The sequence below is a fragment of the Schistocerca serialis genome, chromosome 10 (assembly GCF_023864345.2).
Source record: "Schistocerca serialis cubense isolate TAMUIC-IGC-003099 chromosome 10, iqSchSeri2.2, whole genome shotgun sequence".
Classification (NCBI taxonomy): domain Eukaryota; kingdom Metazoa; phylum Arthropoda; class Insecta; order Orthoptera; family Acrididae; genus Schistocerca; species Schistocerca serialis.
In genome coordinates, this window is record NC_064647.1 from 70,284,219 (window position 1) to 70,307,097 (window position 22,879).

A 22,879-nucleotide genomic window follows, 5' to 3' on the forward strand; every position below is an offset into this window, starting at 1 on the left:
TGCTCTACCATCTGAGCTACCGAAGCACGACTCACGCCCGGTCGGTAGCTCAGATGGTAGAGCACTTGCCCGCGAAAGGCAAAGGTACCGAGTTCGAGTCTTGGTTGGACACACAGTTTTAATCTGCCAGAAAGTTTCATACTGTTGATAGTTGACAGAAAATGACAGAAAATATTCATAAACTTATAAAACTAAGAGTCTTGACATTGGCCCTTTTAGAACCAAGAAACAGAAATCTCCTACGTCCCTTTTGTTGCCATCTTTTTACACTTCTTACATGTACTATGTAAATGTGGGTGCAAATATTGAGAACAGGTTAATATTTTTGTATAATTTATTTCAAAAAACGCAGCTGTTTATACACAACAGACATTATTCTGGAGTGCTGGCTTCAGCTAAGCATGTTTATCAGCTGCCGGTCGTTCCATTTCCTGGCCTCATCCTGAGGGGTGCGCCCAAATCTATTCCTGGCCCCCTTGTCGGCGCCTGCCTCCAACAGTGCAGCTGCTGCATCTGCGTGCCCATTGTACGCTGCCCAGTGCAGCGGAGTCGTCGCATTCTCCTCCGTGGCGTTGGGGTCGGCACAGGACGCCACCAGAAAGCGCACGGCAGCCGTGTGTCCAGTCATTGCAGCCAGGAACAGGGGCGTGTTCTGCCAGATGTCCCTCGCCTCCAGGTCAGCCCCTGCGGAAAGCAAAGCCTTCGCCACCTCCACCTGCCCCTGTCGTGCTGCCCAGAACAGGGCGGTCCATTCCCACTGCCCCCTGGCCTCGACGTCTGCCCCTGCAGCCAGCAGACACTTGGCCATCTCCGCCTGTCCATTTCTTGCCGCCCAGTGCAGGGCGGTCCAACCGTCGCCGTCCGTCGCCCCCACGTCCGCACCTGCGGCCAGCAGGGCTCGCATTTCCGACATTCGTGACTGCTGAGCTGCTTCCAGCAGCCTCCTGCCCTTCTCTCTTCCCGAAAGTCTCCTGCACAAAACAAAGACATTCTCACACGTTGCCATACACACATCTGATCACGGAATCAGATCTACACTATTGGCCATTAAAAGTGCTACACCACGAAGATGACGTGCTACAGACGCGGAATTTAACCGACAGGAAGAAGCTGCTGTGATATACAAATGATTAGGTTTTCAGAGCATTTACACAAGGTTAGCGCCGGTGGCGACACCTACAACGTGCTGGCATGAGGGAAGTTTCCAACCGATTTCTCATACACAAACGACAGTTGACCGGCGTTGCCTGGTGAAACGTTATTGTGATGCCTCGTGTAAGGAGGAGAAATGCGTACCATCATGTTTCCGACTTTGATAAAGGTCGGATTGTAGCATATCGCGATTGCGGTTTATCGTATCGCGACATTGCTGCTCGCGTTGCTCCAGATCCAATGTCTGTTAGCAGAATATGGAATCGGTGGGTTCAAGAGGGTAATACGGAATGCCGTGCTGGATCCCAACGGCCCTGTATCACTAGCAGTCGAGATGACAGGCATCTTATCCGCATGGCTATAACGGATCGTGCAGCCACGTCTCGATCCCTGAGTCAACAGATAGGGACGTTTGCAAGACAATAACCATCTGCACGAACAGTTCGACGACGTTTGCAGCAGCATGAACTATCAGCTCGGAGACCGTGGCTGCGGTTACCCTTGACGCTGCATCACAGACAGGAGCGCCTGCGATGGTGTACTCGACGACGAACCTGGATGCACGAATGGCAAAACGTAATTTTTTCGGATGAATCCAAATTCTGTTTACAGCATCACGATGGTCGCATCCGTGTTTGGCGACATCGCGTTGAACGCTCATTGGAAGCGTGTATTTGTCATCGCCATACTGGCGTATCACCCGGCGTGATGGTATGGGGTGCCATTGTTTACACGTCTCGGTCACGTCTTGTTCGCATTAACGGCATTTTGAACAGTGAACGTTACATTTCAGATGTGTTACGACCCGTTGTTCTACCCTTCATTCGATCCCTGCGAAACCCTACATTTCAGCAGGATAATGCACGACCGCATGTTGCAGGTCCTGTACGGGCCTTTCTGGATACAGAAAATGTTTGACTGCTGCCCTGGCCAGCACATTCTCCACATCTCTCACCAACTGAAAACGTCTGGTCAATGTTGGCTTGTCACAATACACCAGTCACTACTCTTGATGAACTGTGGTATCGTGTTGAAGCTGCATGGGCAGCTGTACCTGTACACACCATCCAAGCTCTGTTTGACTCAATGCCCACGCGTATCAAGGCCGTCATTACGGCCAGAGGTGGTTGTTCTGGGTACTGATTTCTGAGGGTCTATGCACGCAAATTGCGTGAAAATGTAATCACATGTCAGTTCTAGTATAATATATTTGTCCAATCAATACCCGTTTATCATCTGCATTTCTTCTTGGTGTAGCAATTTTAATGGCCAGTAGTGTAAAAGCTAGGTGTCGCAGAGGTTAGCACGCTTCACTCGCATTTGGGAGGACGGCGGTTCAAACACTGACCCGGCCATTCTGATTTAGGTCTTCCGTGATTTCCCTAAGTAGTTTAAGGCAAATGCAGGGACGGTTCCTTCGAAAGGGCATGGCCGACTTCCTACCCCATCCTTCCCTAATCCGTAGAGATTGATGACCTCGCTGTTTAGTCCCCTCCCCCGAATCAACCAATCAACCAAGACATCTGCAGTGACAAACGTTGAATCTACAATTCTCTTCCTTCAGTGATGCAGAGCACTGGGACTGCCTCTGTATATTAAGGTACAAATGTATCTCCCTCACAAAATCTTCATCCACTCTACGCTGAAAAGTACTACATTCCATCTAATTCAGTTGTCCCACTTTTGTCATGCTGATTGCTGCCACTATGTTCCTTTGCCCTCTGGATGTCACTGTTAAGCAGTCGTTGGCCTCCAGTGAAAGAGCACGCAGCCAATACTGCCTGTAGTAATCCCTTCTGACACTTGGAAATGTGATGAAGCTAATCACATCTCCAGTTTTTTACAAAAACTTTTCTGTCGTGGTAGAAAAAAATTCAGCTCCTATATTCGCAAATATCTTGACACACCATCACCAGGGATACAAGAAACCATTTAGCCAACATGATTCACATTTAGCAACAATACTAACTCGCCTCTACTATCCCTCCGTAAACACACATGTTGGCGCATGCACTTATGCACTTTGCACAGATAAAAGCGTCTGCACAATAAAAGGACACACACACAGACTTGCTAGTCTTAATTCTTGTGATGGCAATGCCTCTCAAGGTAACAGCAAACCATGTAGGTCATAAGAGTAAATGCACATTTCATGCGTTTGTATAATTTACGATATGAAAATTTGCTCGATGTGAATCTGAGCCTCCTGAACACCTCGAAGATCTCTCACGCCGCTGTAGATACTGAGAAAAGATGGACGTCATGTCATCAGTATGTGAAGCCCCCTGTACAACGACCGTAACAGCTGTGTGTTGCTTTTCTTCAGATGTAAAATGTAACAAATTCTTTATAAGTGAATGGAGTTAACAGCAAATTTATTTTGTTACTCTGCCGAGTGAAGTGTTGCACATGAGAAACCCACCCTCTGTCAACCAATCAAATGGTCACTTTTTACTGGTATAAAATATAATGCCCAAATGAAAGTGCTGATGCCGCTGTTTCAAGTGAAAATCGTACACTGCATATACTCAAAATGGATCGGAGTGTTCTCACAGCTGTTCGTTTGTTGATTCTTCATCTTTCCTATTCACTGACGAAGCAAAAAATGTAAATTCAGGATGCCTCTACATTGGCCAACGACGAAAGGTTGCACAGTGCTTTAAAAGGTGAGACCATGCACCTCTGCCTGCCTCTGATGTGAATTACTGTCAACACTGACCCACAGTCTGACACAGAATACTAATAATGGTGCCACATAGCTTTAAAACACACAGAGCACTGGCAGAGGTCAAAGCCAGAACGCCGACATTTCTCCAGACCTGCAAACATTTCCAAAGGAACTTTGCTCGTAATCAGAGTAACACGCGCACTGCAATATCATATTGATCCGCCGATACCGGGCAAGCGGGAATATCAATAACGGATGTACGAGTACAGGTCGTAGACGCGAGTTTGACGACATATGTGGGTTTGGGGCTGGCCCTGAGTCGTGCCAAATGGTGAGGCGACCGCTCCCGATACAACGGGAAATCCGGGTTTGAGTTCCTGTCCGATGATTCCATTCAGTACCCAGAACAACCCACTCTGGCCGTAATAAAAGCCTTGATACGCCTGGGCATTGAGTCAAACACAGCTTGGATGGTGTTTACAGGTACAGCTGCCCATGCACCTTCAACACGATACCACAGTTCATCAAGAGTAGTGACTGGCTTATTGCGATGAGCCAGTTGCTCGGCCACCATTGACCAGACATTTTCAATTGGTGAGAGATGTGGAGAATGTGCTGGCCAGGGCAGCAGTCGAACATTTTCTGTATCCAGAAAGGCCCGTACAGGACCTGCAACATGCGGTCGTGCATTATCCTGCTGAAATGTATGGTTTCGCAGGGATCGAATGATGGGTAGAGCCACGGGTCGTAACACATCTTAAATGTAACGTCCACTGTTCAAAATGCCGTTAATGCGAACAAGAGGCGACCGAGACGCGTCACCAATGGCACCCCATACAATGACGCCGGGTGATACGCCAGTATGACGACGACAAATACACGCTTCCAATGTGCGTTCACCGCGATGTCGCGAAACACGGATGCGACCATCGTGATGCTGTAAACAGAACCTGGATTCATCCGAAAAAATGACGTTTTGCCATTCGTGCACCCAGGTTCGTCGTTGAGTACACCATCGCAGGCGCTCCTGTCTGTGATGCAGCGTCAGGGGTAACCGCAGCCATGGTCCCCGAGCTAATAGTCCATGCTGCTGTAAACGTCGTCGAACTGTTCGTGCAGATGGTTGTTGTGTTGCAAACGTCCCCATCTGTTGACTCGGGGATCGATACGTGGCTGCACGATCCGTTACAGCCATGCGGATAAGATGCCTGTCATCTCGACTGCTAGTGATACGAGGCCGTTGGGATCCAGCACGGCGTTCCCTATTACCCTCCTGAACCCACCGATTCCATATTCTACTAACAGTCATTGGATCTCGACCAACGCGAGCAGCAATGTCGCGATACGATAAACAGCAATGGCGATAGGCTACAATCCGACCTTTATCAAAGTCGGAAACGTGATGGTACGCATTTCTCCTCCTTACACGAGGCATCACAACAACGTTTCACCAGGCAACGCCGGTCAACTGCTGTTTGTGTATGAGAAATCGGTTGCAAACTTTCCTGTCAGCACGTTGTAGGTGTCGCCACCGGCGCCAACCTTGTGTGAATGTTCTGAAAAGCTAATCATTTGCATATCATAGCATCTTCTTCCTGTCGGTTAAATTAATGTATCACGTCATCTTTGTGCTGTAGCATTTTTAATGGCCAGTAGTGCATGTATCGCATAAAAATGAAAATTCTTAGATTGTAAACTTGCTTAGCACTTTCTGTAAAAATTTTCACAGATACCAAATGCATAGCAACTTCATTACTAACAATGATTCAGTCCGAAATATTTCATTCTAATGACCAGTATGCTTGTACCCTCGTGCTCAGAAAAAAGAGCATCGGTGACCCAGTCGTTGCCGTGTTTATTCGTATCCTTGTTAGCGAGAGTGAAGTTCAAAACTCCACCGCAAAACACCGATGGACCATGCAAGATGACTTGGGCGCCTACGAAATCCTTGGTAGTAATAGAAATGTTGTCTATTGCTTTAAAAACTGTAAGACGCGAACGCCTGTCACCTCTGGTAATGTACGATTTGTTACACTTTTCCACTGTCGATGCGGAGTCGAGAAGAATGCAGGTCAGTCCTGCAATGCTACACGAACAGAAATTTCCCGCATTGGTTAGACATGTGATATTCATAGGACATGTACACTAGTATGTACTGCAGAAATGATTAGCATTTCAGTCGCCTCAGTTCGGCACATGTCATGCTGCCTGGTAGCCACAGGGTCCGCCATGGCCCCTGATAACTTGTTCCATGTGTGATGGCATCGAGGCATATAAGACGCGAATGGCGTCCTGTGGTATAGCCATCCACGCTTCATTCACCTGGTTCCAAAGTTCATCTATGGTGGTCGACACTGGGTGATGGCGCTGCGCCCGTCGCTTCACCACATCCCACACGTTTTCGATTGGCGACAAAACTGCTGATCTGGCGGGTCAGAGCAAAAGGCTGACATCCTGTGGCACCAAGAAGGCACACGTTCATGCAGCAAAATGTGGTCGTGCGTTATCTCGATGGAAAATGGTGCCTGGGGCAGTGTGCACAAAGACTACAGCTACGGGTCGCAGAATGTCATTCACGAAGGTCATATAACGGCTCTTCTTCTTGATGATTTGGCTTGATTTGTACTTGGACTCGGCTAAAACTCGGCGACAGTCGGTACAGTGTTGAGATCGTTATCAAGTTACGATGACGACGGTACACAAACGAAATGTCGACGTGCGTGAGATATTTACTTCACCAATAATAGTAATTAATCGTTCGTAATCGATGTTTAACTGATTAATGATGAAATATTAATGATAAAACCAATACAGTCACATCCACAACAAATTCCCTGGAAGCTGGTCGTATTTTCAAGTATCTAAGAAATCGTAACAGTGGGCTTTTTATTTGAGTCAAAGATTTTACACAAGTGCCGAGCGCTACAGTCAAATATTATCGCCGCGCGTAATTATTACTCGGGAGTTTCTTGTCAAGAATTTGATAGAATTTTAAATCACAAATGCACGACTTGGCACGAGAGGATGTTTTATTGCACAATATCAGTCACTTCCTAACCGAGCCTTGAGAAGAAAACTTTCCCAGGTGTTGGGGGGATTTAAATTATATGCTTCGGACCTATCACTGAAGTTCCATAAACCACTGGCTATTATGAATGAAAATTGTCTATCAGTGTTCGTTGCCTAAATCACTGTCTAAGTAATGTTTAGTTCAATTATCTAGTTAAAAGTTCACTTTATTGTAGTGGGTAAAAGTCCTCCGTTCGAATTCTAATGTCGTGATATTTGAAGTCAGAAGATCGTATTACTGCGTCATAATAGATCGCAATTATTCAATTTCAAAAACATTCTAAGCGCGCCTACATGTACGAGCATTCAGATATATGACCCGCTTCGGCTAACTCTCGTAACGTAGTGACAATGCATTGAATTATACTTAGTTATTACTCACGATTCCCAAAGAGCACTCACACAGAGCATTCTTTGGGATCGTTGGTTCTACTTTGCGAATGTTAATTTATGCTAATTCTGCGATTTATTATGATTTTGATTTTAATTTTGCTGAAATTTAATCTTTCTTTCGTAGATTGCTAAATTGTCAAGTCTTTGATTCCTGATTTAATTACTTGTTATTGTCCTAATCATAGTGATAAATGGAACTTCGTTCGCTTATTCACTTTTCTGGGAATTTGGGACTTGGGGGGAAATCTTTGGGGTATTGAGAGCTAATTTTTGATTTTTTATTTCTCGTCCGAGGAAGTGGCATTACAGTCACACACAAACTGTGATTTATGGCTGTACCCAACAGCACCCCCACACCATAAGGCCTCGAGTCGGCCGTGTATGTCTCGTGCCAATGCCGTCACTGTGATGCCGCTGCCCCTCTCTGGATCGAACCGAAACGCGGCCATTACTCTCAGACAAACAGAAACTAGATTCGTCAGAAAACACTATCGGATGCCATTCCTGTCACTAGCGACGTCGGTCCATGCATCATTCACGTCTAGAACCTTTCTGCACATTCGTCAAAGACAGGCAGAAAAGTGGACGACGCGCACGTAACTCATGCTGTAATAAACGGTGACGGTCACCTCTGGTAGTGTACGATTTGTTACACTTTTCTACTGTTGATGTGGAGCCGAGAAGGATGCAGGTCTGTCGCGCATTGCCAAACGAACAGAAATTTCCCGCATTGATGCATCACATTCTCTCACACCAATAATGCGCCCTCTTTCGAACTCACTGATTTGACGGTACGGTTCGCTCATACGTCTGCGAGGCGTCCAGCACGTCTGATCATGTTACACTGATCCTTAACGTTCATTTTACAGCGACAACGAGAGCGGCAGGCATACTTTACCGGTAGGTGGTGTTGCTACGCGATATTGATGTTGGTCTTGAACCTGCTGGCCGACATGGTTCAAATGCTAATCGTGTCTGCAGAACATAGTAACGTACATATCCTGTGAATATGAACGTCCTACTTGTAGTCGCTCAAGATGTTCTTTTTTCTCTCAAAGTGAGTGTACATATTCCAGGTGGCTCTGCTATATTTGGTTTAACGTATGTAGGAACACTAATACGAGATGTGTGTATCTTAGGATTTAATCAGAAAAAGTACCAAGAACACGACATAAAAAATTGATGATACTCTGGGAACAATTTTTTTTTTCATTTATAAAGTATGGCTCACATTTTCCTCTCTACGTTACTGTAGAATATTATACAGTCGTTGCTGTCATAATTATAGGCATCAACATGTATCTAACACTAAGATATCATTCAGTTGTGGTGGGAAGTGCCGAGAAGCGGTACCTTACACAAGCAGTAATGTAACTGATTTTAATACGTTGAAAACAGACGAATACGTCTTTCGCGATGGAACCAGTAAAGGTGCACTCAAATTAAATGACGCCAGTGCAAACCGCTCATAAACGTTGCACCTGCAGCTTAATACGTAGGCTGGAACTTAAATAGTGGCAAAACCGCTGTGGAGACACTATGCAATGGAATCTACTATTGTCGCTGATAGCACACGTTGTTGACATACCTGCCTTACCTCCGAGTAAACGGACTCGCCCGTCCCACATCACTGGCGTGCGCACGGAGTTGGACCAAGATTGAATGTGCCAGAGTTCGTATAGCACAACAGTGACATCGAGGTCTTCAAGAGGCGTGCGGGGAATCGGCATTGCGGTACAGAACAGTGGCACGTTGGGTAAAAGCCTTCAACGAAGGCAGGCATGCATCTCCCTCCTTTGGTTCCCCCCCTTTCGTTTTTCCGCTCCTCCCTCCTTCCCCCCCTCCCATCTGTCCAGGTAGCCTCCCCCCCCCCCCATCTGCCCTTGGCTACAGTGTGTCATCTTTGTGTCGACATTTTAGTGCAGTGTTTACAGTGAGTGTTCAGTGTTGTGTGTCTTGTCCGAAGTGTTTGCGAACGGACATCATACTGTCGCTGGGTGTGATTTTTATACCTCTTGCGAACAGAAACCAGACTGTCGCCATGTTTTTTTAATTGTCTGTCTACTGTGTTACCTGTCTGCTTCCTGTGTATTTTATTAGCTTTGTCAACCTTTTCCTTTATGTTTTAACTTTCCCCAATTTTTCGCCGTTTTACAATTTAAGTCACCGTTTTATCACCTGCTTTTATTGTTTCTTATCTACTTCTGACGTCTCAAAAAGTCTTTAGGCTGCAGAGCAGCGTAATAAGCTGCTGCCAGCCAACCCTCTTCTTCGGGGGGAATCGAAATTCAATAAAGGAAAAGAAAAACAAAAAGACGATTATCTGATTCGTCATCGTCAGGAGCTGAATGTCTTCACTGCTGCTCCTTATAGCCCGCGGACGGCTTCTGATTGGTCGGCTTATGATTGCTCGGCGATTACGTACTGCTGTCACAGACGGTGTCACTGTGTGAGCCGGTGGCGCCACCGTTTCCTTTGGAACGTAAACCTTGGAAGGAACGTCTCTGCTGCTTCTCTGCATCAAGCGCTCGTTTCCATGCACAGCTCAGATGACATCCGCTATCGCGGTTAAAGTTATTTTGGCTCATTCTTATTTCAACAGCCTCCTTTATAACAGAAACCCAGTACGTGGAGGTATGGGATAGACTTTTTGTTTCATCGAACAAAATTTTATGTTTGTTCGTGAGGCTGTGCTCCGCAATTGCCGATTTCTCCAGTTGTCTATTTTTAATGTGGCGTTGGTGTTCTGCACAGCGGTCAGAAACGGAACGAATCGTCTGACCTATATAATTACTTCCACACTTACAGCGTATATTATAAACTGCAGGGACCCTGAGGCCGAGATTGTCCTTAACAGGGCGCATCATCTCCTTAATTTTCTTAGGAGGACGAAAAATCGGTCTTGTACCTCGTCTACGCAAGACTCTTCCTATTTTGCTGGAAATCGCGCAACAAAAAGGAAGAACCGCAATCGGTGTTTCATCCTGTGAGTGTGCAGCATTTTCACGTTTCCCTTTTTTGGAGAACGCTACCTTTATATGGCGTGCACCATAGCTATTCTCTCGGAACACGTACTCCAGATGGTTACTCTCGGACCTTAAGTGGTCCTCGTCAGAAACAGTTTTTGCTCTATATACCAACGTGTTCAAAACGGCTCTCTTCTGAGCAGGATGATGGAAACTCTGTGCATTCAGGTATAAATCGGTATGCGTCGGCTTACGGTATACAGAGTGGCCAAGACGTCCGTCCGCCTGTCGTACTAAAACGTCTAAGAAAGGCAGTCCCCTTCCTTCTCCATCTCGACAGTGAACTGGATGTTCGAATATATGCTGTTCGTGAGTTCCATGAATCGTTCGAGAGCTTCTGCGCCGTGTGGCCAGATCATAAATGTGTCATCAACGTAACGATAAAATAAGGATGGACGGAGGGAAGCCCAATTTAATGCACGTTCTTCAAAATTCTCCATAAAAATGTTAGCCAGTCATGGAGACAACAGAGAGGCCATCGCCATACCGCCCATCATTTCATAAAATTTGTTACCATACAAGAAGTAGGTGGTCGTCATTATGTGCCGGAACAACTTTGTAGTTTCAGAACATTTTAGTCAGCCAGGATGTGGTATCACTGTTCACAAAAGTTCCTGCGGAGGACACTTTGAAAATGCTGGCGGATCTTTTTCCTCCTGATGAAACAAAAATTCTGTCCCATACCTCCACGTACTGCGATACTGTTATGAAGGAGGCTGTTGAAATCAGAATGAGCCAAAATAACTTTAACCGCGATAGCGGATGTCATCTGAGCTGTGCATGGAAACGAGCGCTTGATGCAGAGAAGCAGCAGAGACGTTCCTTCCAAGGTTTACGTTCCAAAGGAAGCGGTGGCGCCACCGGCGCACACAGTGACCCCGTCTGCGACAGCAGTACGTAATCGCCGACCAATCAGAAGCCGTCCACGGGCTATAAAGAAGCTACCACAGCAGCAGTGAAGACAGTCAGCTCCTGACGATGACGATGGAGGTAATCGTCGAGAGCTCGAGATTTTATCCAGAACTAACATGGCAAGAATACCGAGAATGTTTTACATATAAGTTCCGTCGCGAAAAACTTCGTTCCCATATACAACGGTAAATTAAACTTACGTTACGTGAGCTGAATCGCTGTTTGATTCAACAATAAAAGAATTAACTTTCATTGTGTCTCTGTGTTGTCGCGGTCAATCTTCCCCAACGCTTTTCTTCAGCAGACACTGCACAACGCCACTCTGTCATTGCAATACAAAACCACATAGGGTCTCTATATTGAAGCAGTATGAGTAGTCACATTTTATTTTGATTGCACTGTTACCACTAATTTTCTTGCGCATTTTCGAGAACTCCTTGACGCTTCCCACACGTATGCACTGTTTTCACGTTCCTTTTGCAATCAAAGCTGCGGCATGAGTGCCACCTGATGGTGACACACTCCGCCCTCTTTTCTCGGTGGCACTCTCCTCTTTCAATCCACGGTTCTTTCCATTTCTCGAGGAACACTGGTGCGTCAGTACGAAGTGAAAGAATCTTAGCTCTTTGCACTAGCTGAAGGTTCATAAGGGAAAATCCTTCTCTTCTTTCTTGGATTTACCTCTTTCGCATGAAAAATCATTTGATTATTGATTCCTGCTGTATCCATTAGAGCTGTAACAATGTAACTGAAAACTATCCCTGGTTAATCTGTAGCTTCGTCAAAAGTTTCAGAAACTTGCAAAGCTAATGTTGTGTACATAGTTCCGCGTAGTCAGCACGTACACAACTTCCCCACTAGGCACAACAGCGCAGGCGCAGCACTCGTCCGTCTCCGCACTACGAGATGGCGCTGTCTTAGACACGGACCAAATTCTGCTTTCGCCGATCCGCGTATTAATATGTAATGCAGCCAATGAGATTGCTGCTAACGTAGAACCTTTTCTCCTCACGGATCACACTAGTGCAGTGATACCTGAACGCGCGAGTTATTATAATGAGTGTACAGACCTCCGATTAGTCAGTCTGCATTAGTCTGCATTTGTCTGTAGTCAAGTTTCAGTCTGCGCCTAATAAGATTATCATATTCCTGTACATACCCATCAAGATAAATGATTAGACACTTTGTCAAGTATCAGAGACATGTGAGAATAAGATTAACGTACCAAGACCAAAGGAACTTCAGATTGTCAATTGTAAATAGCATCCAGAATCAAGTTAAATAAGGTTTATGATAGTTATTATTTAAATAAATGTGTATGAAAATTAATCAAGTTCTGTTTAAAGTTGGTCACCGTCAATCTGCTACTCTAAGCGTGCAAGTGCCATTTCTATCGTCTGACCTAACGGCAGAAGATAAACATGCCACAATAAGACCACGAGACATATTGCTGACACTCGCCTACTTCGTTAGAGCGACAAGTCAAATAATCTGATGGATGTGTGTACCGAAGGTCTTACAGTACGCACACCACAGCTAAAAACAATAAAACAGCCTTCTTTTTTTCGGTAATCGGGAACTGATATTATATCATTCCGGAAACCAAACAGACGGGAATGAAAATCCCTAGCTTTCTTAGGCAAAAATTGTTGTGGCGTCTTGCATTTATTTTTTGTCAGTATACCGATGTATGTTAGCCGCTTTTTCAACCAGGAGATGGCTAAAGGAGCAGCTGATGTGCCAGTTTACCATCGTATGGTTTCTTCTGAAGCCCCCAGAGTAAGTAATAAGCCTTCCTACATCAGAGGAAGAAATGGAAGCATCTTTTGGTCATGTAGGTCGTTTCCCACAAGACACTTCAGTATCACTTGTGAGGAATGCTTCAGCATCTGCGGAAACAAAAACTGAGCAGTGGTAAGATTTGCTGTTTTGAAGAGCGCGCCGCAGCGCGTAATGTGACTCAGTCGCCCTCCGTTTCTGACGGTGGAAGCGCTGTGGCAGTCGCAGCTTTGGTGTCTCCTTATGGTGAGAACTACATCCTTCTTTCTGTAGTGTGGTGTACTTGTTAGAAGTTATATCTACCTGGAGAGAATAGGCATATTTTTATAAGTAAGTTGTAGGTGTACAGCACACATGTATCTCCAAAGTGAAAGAGAACTACACAAGAAGTTAACTGTAGTACTAAAGTGGGAATAGTCTTCACGTAAGTCTCCCAAGGGTCAATATTTATAGAATGACAAAATCAGAAATGGTAAATTTTAAATACATTGCGCCCTCTGTAAACTACTGCAGCGTGCCAAAGCATTTGTCGAGCTGGTATTGGGTGACAGACTTGCTTCTCGTCACCGTCTTTCCTTCAGTCAGCATATCACGTCACCATTTAAAGGTATCTCGTTGTCAGCTGAAAGAGAGACAGCTTACAAGAATAAACGTTACTTTATGTAATCAGACGTAGAGTGACCTGTGCAGCACACAGAATAAAGACTGCATGCTCGCTTGCCCCGACTGTGGACTATACGCATCACTGTGTCTGGTTTCTTTCTATTCTGAGCGGGACATCGTAGTGTCCACAGCTAGAATGGCTGCTGCCATATGTCGATGTACTTTCTCTTCAGATGCTTTACGCCACAAACATAAATAACACCTTGTGGCACATATACAATTTAAGGCAACTGGTGGCTGCAAATAAGATCAAAACAGAATGAGATTTTCACTCTGCAGCGGAGTGTGCGCTGATATGAAACTTCCTGGCAGATTGAAACTGTGTGCCGGACTGAGACTCGAACTCGGGAGCTTTGCATTTCGTGGGCAAGTGCTCTACCAACTGAGCTACCCAGGCACGACTCACGCCGCGTCCTCACAGCTTTGCTTCTGCCAGTACCTCGTCTCCTACCTTCCAAACCTTACAGAAGCTCTATTGCGAACCTTTCAGAACTAAGGCAAAGGTCCCGAGTTCGAGTCTCGGTCTGGCACACAGCTGCCAGGAAGTTTCATATAAGCGCACACTCCGCTGCAGAGTGAAAATCTCATTCTGGAAACATCCCCTAGGCTGTGGCTAAGCTATGTCTTCGCAATATCCTTTCTTTCAGGGGTGCTAGTTATGCAAGGTTTGCAGGAGAGTTTTTGTAAAGTTTGGAAGGTAGGAGACGAGGTACTGGGAGAAGTAAAGCTGTAAGGACAGGGCATGAGTCGTGCTTGGGTAGCTCAGTTGGTAGAGCACTTGTCCGCGAAAGGCAAAGGTCCCGAGTTCGAGTCTCGGTCCAGCACTCAGTTTTAATCTGCCAGGAAGTTTCAAGATCAAAACAGTTGATAAATTATTTGTTGGCAAACACAGCTCAGTTCAGACATTTGATGAACTTATTACGACATATCAGTGGCAATGTTTGGTTTGTAGGGTCCTCAACTACACACTCCCAATTTTTGCACAGTCCAATTTTTACCCAATCTAATCTAGTCGCTGTCACGAATGATGACAGTGATGATTAAATGATGAGGACAACACAAACACCCAGTCCCTGGGCAGAGAAAATCGGCAATCTGGCCAGGAATCGAACCCAGGACCCTCCGATCCGGAGGCAGCGATGCTAGCAACTAGACCACGAACTGTGGACTGAAATGTCGATAAAACCGTAATGATCTATGGCGGTGTATTTTAGAGCACTGGCTCATCTGGGGAAACTTAGTAGCAAAAACTGTAGGTATGGAAATGCACACATCTGTAAAAATGCAGAAGGGTGGCTCGTCGGATGCTTACTCGGTCTCGTTTGATGGACGAGACATCAGCCGAATCACTTCGAGCAAGTCCTCGGGGTGGGTTTGCATCGCCTCTGTCCAACCCCGGGTGGCCACCACGTGCAGCAGGTGGGCCTTTACGAAGGCCACGACGGCCTGCCTGTGGCTGTCAGAGCCGTGCCTGACTGCGACCACAGCTGCGGCCGCCGCAGTCTCCGTGGACAACTGCGCGGCCACCTGCTGCTCGCAGGCAGACTTGAGAGCTGGCAAGCCGAACTTGTCAGCGGCGGCCAGCAGCTGGTGGGCCGTGCTGCGCAGCTGGGGGACCCGTAGGGTGTAGCAGTAGGCCACGAGGTGGCGCAGCGCTGGGTCCTCCACGTCCGCGACGCTGACCTGGCCGCCGCTGGCCTTCGGCGCGTCTTGGGCAAAAATGGCGGCTAACACGGGGCTCCTGGCGGCGAGGACAGCCCTGTGCGCCACCAGGCGCGTCTCGCCCGCCACCAGAGTCACCACAGCGCCGCTACTCGCGTCCAGCAGGGCAGCCAGGTCCGCGGCCGCCGTCTCCCCGTCCTCACCGACTGCTGACACGGTGGACGAGTCTGAAACACGGCGTCACTGATCAGCTCTCTTCCCTTAAGGTCGGGACACACATGTCTGGACCGTGTCCGTACCGAGACACGTCCGAGTATCGGCCGTCACCCGGACAATGAAATACATCATTAAAACTAATGTAGCGTAGCGGGCCCCACTTGACCGGGCCGTGCACGGGGAACGTCATCGGGCCGGAGCCGGGCCGGGCGGGATTCGCCGTGTTTAACTTTTAAGTGACGGACATGGCCTGACGGTAGAATTGTCTTGTGAGCTGTGCAACTGCGCAAGACTGTTCTGTGTACAAAACATGAATGTGGAACGACTAATAGAAGAAGTTCGTAAGTTTCCTGTTCTTTACGACTAGGGAAGTGAAAACTACAGGAATATTGAGTACAAAGACTGAGTTTGGAAGACAATTGCAACAGATCTACAAGCCAAAGGTAAGAAAAAAACTATACAAGTTTTAATACCCAAAAGATATTTATTTACTTTTTATTTTACAAACAGATGTTTGGTTTATGTCATCGTTATATCGCCAAGGTGACATGTTCTTCCCATTCCACAGTCCCTTGTAGATAATTCAGGAACTTTTTGAGTTGTTCTCGTACAGCAAATGCAGTGTCTGTTGATCTCCCACGAATTCGAGGTAGGTTTCGAAGATTTGATGATCTTCCGGATCCCTAAGCAGTTTCCTTTCGATCCATCATCTGTTTGGGCACCCTATAACCTTCCATTTTTCGAATAAAGTTGTACAGTACACACGCAGCCGCCACAATCATTGTAAGGTTATTAGGATCTCCCTGAAGGATTCTTCTAAATATTCGAAATTTCTGTTGCAATATACCGAATGCATTTTCGGATATTCTTCTTGCCCGACTCAAATGATAAATTAAAAATAGCATTATCATTTGTTAAGTTCCTGCTGAGATATGGTCCCATTAAGTATGTTTTGAGAGGAAAAGCTTCATTGGCTACAATTACCATTGGAAGTTCAACATCAGTTCCGGGTAAAGTTGTACTCTTTGGGACACTAAGCGTATTGTTTTCCAATGACTTTCCAAGGTTTGAATTTACTAGAATGCCTCCATCAGAGTCTATTGCACGTCTATTGCAATCAAATTATAACATGGGTCAACCAGAGCAAGAAGCACAATGGAATATGTTTTTTTGTAATTCCAATAGAGACTTCCTGAGTTGTTTGGAGCCTGTATTGTTACGTGCTTTCCATCTAGTCCTAATTCACTATTACAAAAATTAGTTAACATGTTTTACAGATTTCACAAACAGAAACACAGATCACCGCGTCCGAGTCACTACAAGGAACAACAAAGACACGGACGTGCCCTGGTCATGTGTGGCCCCTGCGGGAACGGACCGGAGCACGTCTGTCACTCGTCCGACGCTAGGCCCTGACACGGCCCGGACGTGTGTGTCCCGACCTTTACACAGTACCGTCTGCACCTGCTCGAGCCACAGGCAGATCAACATCTAGCAAAAGTTGCTCTGTGCTGTGTGATATCTTTTCTATGTCTTAAACAGGTGGCACAGGCGAACAGCTGCAAAATCTTAAACTAAACCGTTTATTGTATTTACTGCTTGTTTGCTCGAAAAACCCTAGGTTTCCAGAATGAGATTTTCACTCTGCAGTGGAGTCTGCTCTGATATGAATCTTCCTGGCAGATTAAAACTGTGTGCCGGACCGAGACTCGAACTCGAGACCATTGCCTCTTGTGGGCAAGTGCTCAACCAACTGAGCTACCCGAGCACGACTCACGCCCCGTCCTCACAGCCGTACTTCTGCCAGTACCTCGTCTCCTACCTTCCAAACTTTACAGAAGCTGTCATGGTTGAGCTCTTGCCCGTGAAAGGCAAGATTCCATCGCAACGAAAAACGCCTTTGTTTTAATAATGTCCAGCCCAAATCCTGTATGATTTCAGTGATACTCTCTCCCATATTTCGCAATAATACAAAACGTGCTGCCCTTCTTTTGAACTTTTTCGATGTACTCCATCAACCCTATCTGGTAAGGATCCCACACCACACAGCTGCTTTCTAAAAGAGGAAGTACAAGCGTAGTGTAGGCAGTCTCCTTAGTAAATATGTTACATTTTCTGAGTGTCCTGCCAATAAAATGCAGTCTTTTGTTAGACTTTCCCACAAAATTTTCTATGTGTTCCTTCCAACTTAAGTTGTTCGTAATTGTAATACCTAGGTATATAGTTGAATCTGCGGCCTTTAGATTTGACTGATTTATCATGTAACCAAAGTTTACTGGATTCCTTTTAGCACTCATGTGGTTGACCTCACACTTTTGTTATTTGGGGTGAAGTGCAAATTTTCGCACCATTCACAGGCATCCCAAGATGCCTAGCCACGGTTCACATGGGGTCTCCCCATCAGAGGTTCGAGTCCTCCCTCGGGGATGTGTGTGTTTTGTCCTCAGTGTAAGTTAAATTAAGAAGTGTGTAATGCTAGGGACCAATGATATCAGCCGGCCGCGGTGGCCGAGCGGTTCTAGGCGCTTCAGTTTAGAACCGCGTGACTGCTACGGTCGCAGGTTCGAATCCTGCCTCCGGCATTGATGTGTGTGATGTCCTTAGGTTAGTTAGGTTTAAGTAGTTCTACGTTCTAGGGGACTGATGACCTCAGAAAAGTCCCATAGTGCTCAGAGCCATTTGAACCATTTTTTGAATCAATGATCTCAGCACTTTGGCCCCATAGGAACATAGCACACATTTCCAAAAAAAATTTCAGTTCTCAGTTATATGGTGTAATTCTTCCTCCAGTTCACACTCAACATCTAAAATGTCGCGGTTATTGTTTAAATAAGAGTTTAAATCACTGTTCTCTTATTGTACTTACTTTATATCAAACAACACCAGTAGTTGGAATACTCATCTCAATAGATTAATCTCAAGTAATTCCGTAAAACCTGAGGAACCATAAGCGTCCATCCACAAAAATTCGAACATCTTAAAACGCGAAAATTACAGAACGCTCGGTCTAGTTTTGAATGCCTCCTAAAACAATAATTTCGATTGTCCTCAAAAAGTGAAAGCCATCATGCATTCCGAAAATCAGTTTGGCTTCTGGTAAAACAAAGGAACCAGGGGAGGAATACGTTCTTTAACATTAGGAATAGAGAAATGTGAAATCTGGTTTCGCAGGATAGAGCAGATCAGGTTATGGTTGTGCAGCGGACCGTTATCAGTTTCAAAGAGATGTCACAGCAGTTGAGGTTTCATAACAGGTTAACTGATTGCTCAACTTCAGTGTCCATGTTCAGTGGGCAATGATCTTTGCAGCTCTCGCAGCTAGCGCCTGACAATCCGACGCGCGTGCACGCCGCCAGTGGCCCCGGCCTGACCCCGCACCGTGGAGACTTACTTGCTGCTCTGTCCTAAATGACCGACTCAATCCAGCACACAGACAGCATTAAAATGACTGCTCAGGCAAAGTGTCGCGCGAAAACACTTCCACAAACAACTCGAAGAATACTAAAACAGTCACTGTGGAACAACAAGGGCGAATCACAAGTCGGGAACCCAGAAGCGGTCGGCGACCAAATACATGTCGTCCGATGAGACGACCGACCGAACGACCAACCGAGGTCGTCCCCACTCAGGTCACGTGTCAGCAACGGTGGGCAGGACATGGCTGTCCGGACCGCACTGCTGCTCCGTCCCGACGGAAAGCGCCAAACACGACAACCCGGAAATACTAGCGGTCGCTCCAAAGACAGTACGACAGTGTCCTTAGCGATAAGCGCTAATACTAATGTATAGAAGCCGTAGACACTCATTTCGAACCAGCTCTGGCGAAATTTTGTTGGAAGGGTCGCACTTTTTATCAGTCAGAGTTCAACTGGAAACACACGATCGACGTCTAATCGTTGGTATGGACGAAACGTATTTTTTTACGGTAACCTAAATATCTCTGTTATTAGTAATTATCAGTAATAATATCTGGAGATCTTTCAAAATACTTTGTCTCAGCGAAGTCAGATTCTTGATTTGTACTTTTTTCTTTTTAGTCATCAGTCTACTGACTGGTTTGATGCGGCCCGCCACGAATTCCTTTCCTGTGCTAACCTCTCCATCTCAGAGTAGCACTTGCAACCTACGTCCTCAATTATTTGCTTGACGTAATCCAATCTCTGTCTTCATCTACAGTTTTTGCCCTCTACAGCTCCCTCTACTACCATGGAAGTCATTCCCTCATGTCGTAGCAGATGTCCTATCATCCTCTCCTTTCTCCTTATCAGTGTTTTCCACATATTCCTTTTCTCTCCGATTCTGCGTAGAACCTCCTCATTCCTTACCTTATCAGTCCACCTAATTTTCAACATTCGTCTATAGCACCACATCTCAAATGCTTCGATTCTCCTCTGTTCCGGTTTTCCCACAGTCCATGTTTCACTACCATACAATGCTCTACTCCAGACGTACATCCTCAGAAATTTCTTCCTCAAATTAAGGCCGGCATTTTATATTAGTAGACTTCTCTTGGCCAGAAATGCCTTTTTTGCCATAGCGAGTCTGCTTTTGATGTCCTCCTTGTTCCGTCCGTCATTGGTTATTTTACTGCCTAGGTAGCAGAATTCCTTAACTTCATTGACTTCGTGACCATCAATCCTGATGTTAATTTTCTCGCTGTTCTCATTTCTACTACTTCTCATTACCTTCGTCTTTCTCCGATCTACTCTCAAACAATACTGTGTACTCATTAGACTGTTCATTCCGTTCAGCAGATCATTAAATTCTTCTTCACTTTCACTCAGGATAGCAATGTCATCAGCGAATCGTATCATTGATATCCTTTCACCTTGTATTTTAATTCCACTCCTGAACCTTTCTTTTATTTCCATCATTGCTTCCTCGATGTACAGATTGAAGAGTAGGGGCGAAAGGCTACAGCCTTGTCTTACACCCTTCTTAATACGAACACTTCGTTCTTGATCGTCCACACTTATTATTCCCTCTTGGTTGTTGTACATATTGTGTATGCCCCGTCTCTCCCTATAGCTTACCCCTACTTTTTTCAGAATCTCGAACAACTTGCACCATTTTATATTGTCGAACGCTTTTTCCAGGTCGACAAATCCTATGAAAGTGTCTTGATTTTTCTTTAGCCTTGCTTCCATTATTAGCCGTAACGTTAGAATGGCCTCTCTCGTCCCTTTACATTTCCTAAAGCCGAAGTGATCGTCACCTAGCGCATTCTCAATTTTCTTTTCCATTCTTCTGTATATTATTCTTGTAAGCAGCTTCGATGCATGAGCTGTTAAGCTGATTGTGCGATAATTATCGCACTTGTCAGCTCTTGCCGTCTTCGGAATTGTGTGGATGATGCTTTTCCGAAAGTCGGATGGTATGTCGCCAGACTCATATATTCTACACACCAACAAGAATAGTCGTTTTGTTGCCACTTGCCCAATGATTTTAGAAATTCTGATGGAATGTTATGTATCCTTTCTGCCTTATTTTACCGTAAGTCCTCCAAAGCTCTTTTAAATTCCGATTCTAATACTGGATCCCTTATCTCTTCTAAATCGACTCCTGTTTCTTCTTCTATCACATCAGACAAATCTTCACCCTCATAGAGGCTTTCAATGTATTCTTTCCACCTATCTGCTCTCTCCTCTGCATTTAACAGTGGAATTCCCGTTGCACTCTTAATGTTACCACCGTTGCTTTTAATGTCACCAAAGGTTGTTTTGACTTTCCTGTTCTACCCTGATCAAAAATACGTGTATAACGTCACACATACTGTTTCCATTTGACTTTATTATGTTTGTAAGCTCACCCGGCAAAATATTAGTCACCTCTTTATAGTAAGGGAACACTGTCTACGCTGAAGCGGTCCGCATGCTGCAGAACTGGTAGTACGTGGTTGTAACAGAAGACTGTGTCGTCCTACAGATTCAGACAGATGCGGTACGATCGCCATCTACTGTGAACCTCAACATCCCACCGCGTTTTGCGCTCTGGCAGAGCAGGGCCCGGGACTGCAGGGGAAAAGTGGCGGCAGTAGCTCAGCGGTGCCAGGTTCGTGAAACCCTTACCCAGCCGCCAAAGAGTAACGGCATGCGGATGCGGGAGGCAGTGGTAACCACTGCATTAAAGTCACGTAACGTGTAAGTCACAAATATGTTATCGTGATGAAGTTTCCATTGGGAAAAGATATCTGATTAGTTCTCCATACCTTTCACTGGTAGAGGACTGCCAATCACACAGTGACAATGAGAAAAACATCGAATACCATACTCAACGAAAAGGTTATTCGCCGGAGCGTAGAATGTAAGAAATGTTAATGCGGTAGCGAAGCTAGAAAATCTGAAAAGGGAAATGCAAGGGCGCCATCTACAAGGGTCGTTCAATAAATAATGAACCACATTTTTCTCAGAACACATTTATTGGTAAGGGTCAGAATTTGGTGACCATATACATCAATATGTTTCATCCATTTCCTATTTTTCTACGTACTCTACACCACGTTTTATGGCCGTACGCCAACTTTGTGGAAGAGCATGTATTCTCTGGTGGTAAAAACTCTTGTCCTGTAGGCGTAGCCATGTTTTACTGCGTGACTGACACATTCGAATCTTCAAAGTGTATTCCTCGTACAGAATCTTTAAGCGGCGGGAAGATGGAAGTCCAAGGATGCCAGGACTGGACTGTAGCGTGGATGAGGCAGTGATGTCCAACCCAATTTGGCGATGTGTTCCCGGGTTCTCAGACTTGTGTGTGGGCGTGCATTATCGTGTCTGAGCAAGATTTCTGCTGGGTTCTTGTCCGATCGAATACGTCCGAAACTGTTCTTGAGTTTATTCAGAGTCCTCACGTATGCCTCTGAATTGATGGTTGACCCTCTTGGCATCACATGCACGAGAATGTCATCACAATGTCACCATGACTTTTTTGGCAGAGGGGGTTGATGTGTCGGCAGCTGGGCCGACACCTTGTAGTTCGAGATGGCTGAAAATGCACGCTAGACTAACGCAGATGGGCGTGAAGTACTGGAACAGGCTACGTAATTAATGCTATGAAGAAAAGTACGTAGCTGGATTAATACTTATCTTTAATCAATCATTGTGGTACATCGCTCTTGACTATACACAGGAGACTTTAATTACAATCACTGTAAGGCTAATGGCGCCTTGCTAGTTCGTAGCCATTAACTTAGCTGAAGGCTATTCTGTCTCTCGGCTAATGAGAGAGAAAGGCTTCATACATCTAGTCGCTAGCTAGGTCGTCCGTATTGTCTCTAGCAATCTCGTCGTACAACTGGGGCGAGTGCTCTATCGTATATCGAGACCTGCCTTGTGGTGGCGCT

The 22,879-nt window shown here is 45.6% G+C and overlaps 1 protein-coding gene across 1 annotated transcript in view; it reads right to left on the reverse strand.

Moving 5' to 3' along the window:
• Nucleotides 1–320: 320 nt before the first annotated feature.
• The window catches only part of LOC126425083 (ankyrin repeat domain-containing protein 2-like), a 60,809-nt gene continuing 38,250 nt past the window's right edge, over nucleotides 321–22,879 (reverse strand). The window contains exons 3-4 of the mRNA XM_050087997.1: nucleotides 14,975–15,551; nucleotides 321–971 (exon numbers count right to left, since the gene is read on the reverse strand). Of these exons, the coding sequence (XP_049943954.1) occupies nucleotides 392–971; nucleotides 14,975–15,551 (1,157 nt within the window). The 3' untranslated portion in view covers nucleotides 321–391. The remainder of the gene's footprint in view (nucleotides 972–14,974; nucleotides 15,552–22,879) is intronic.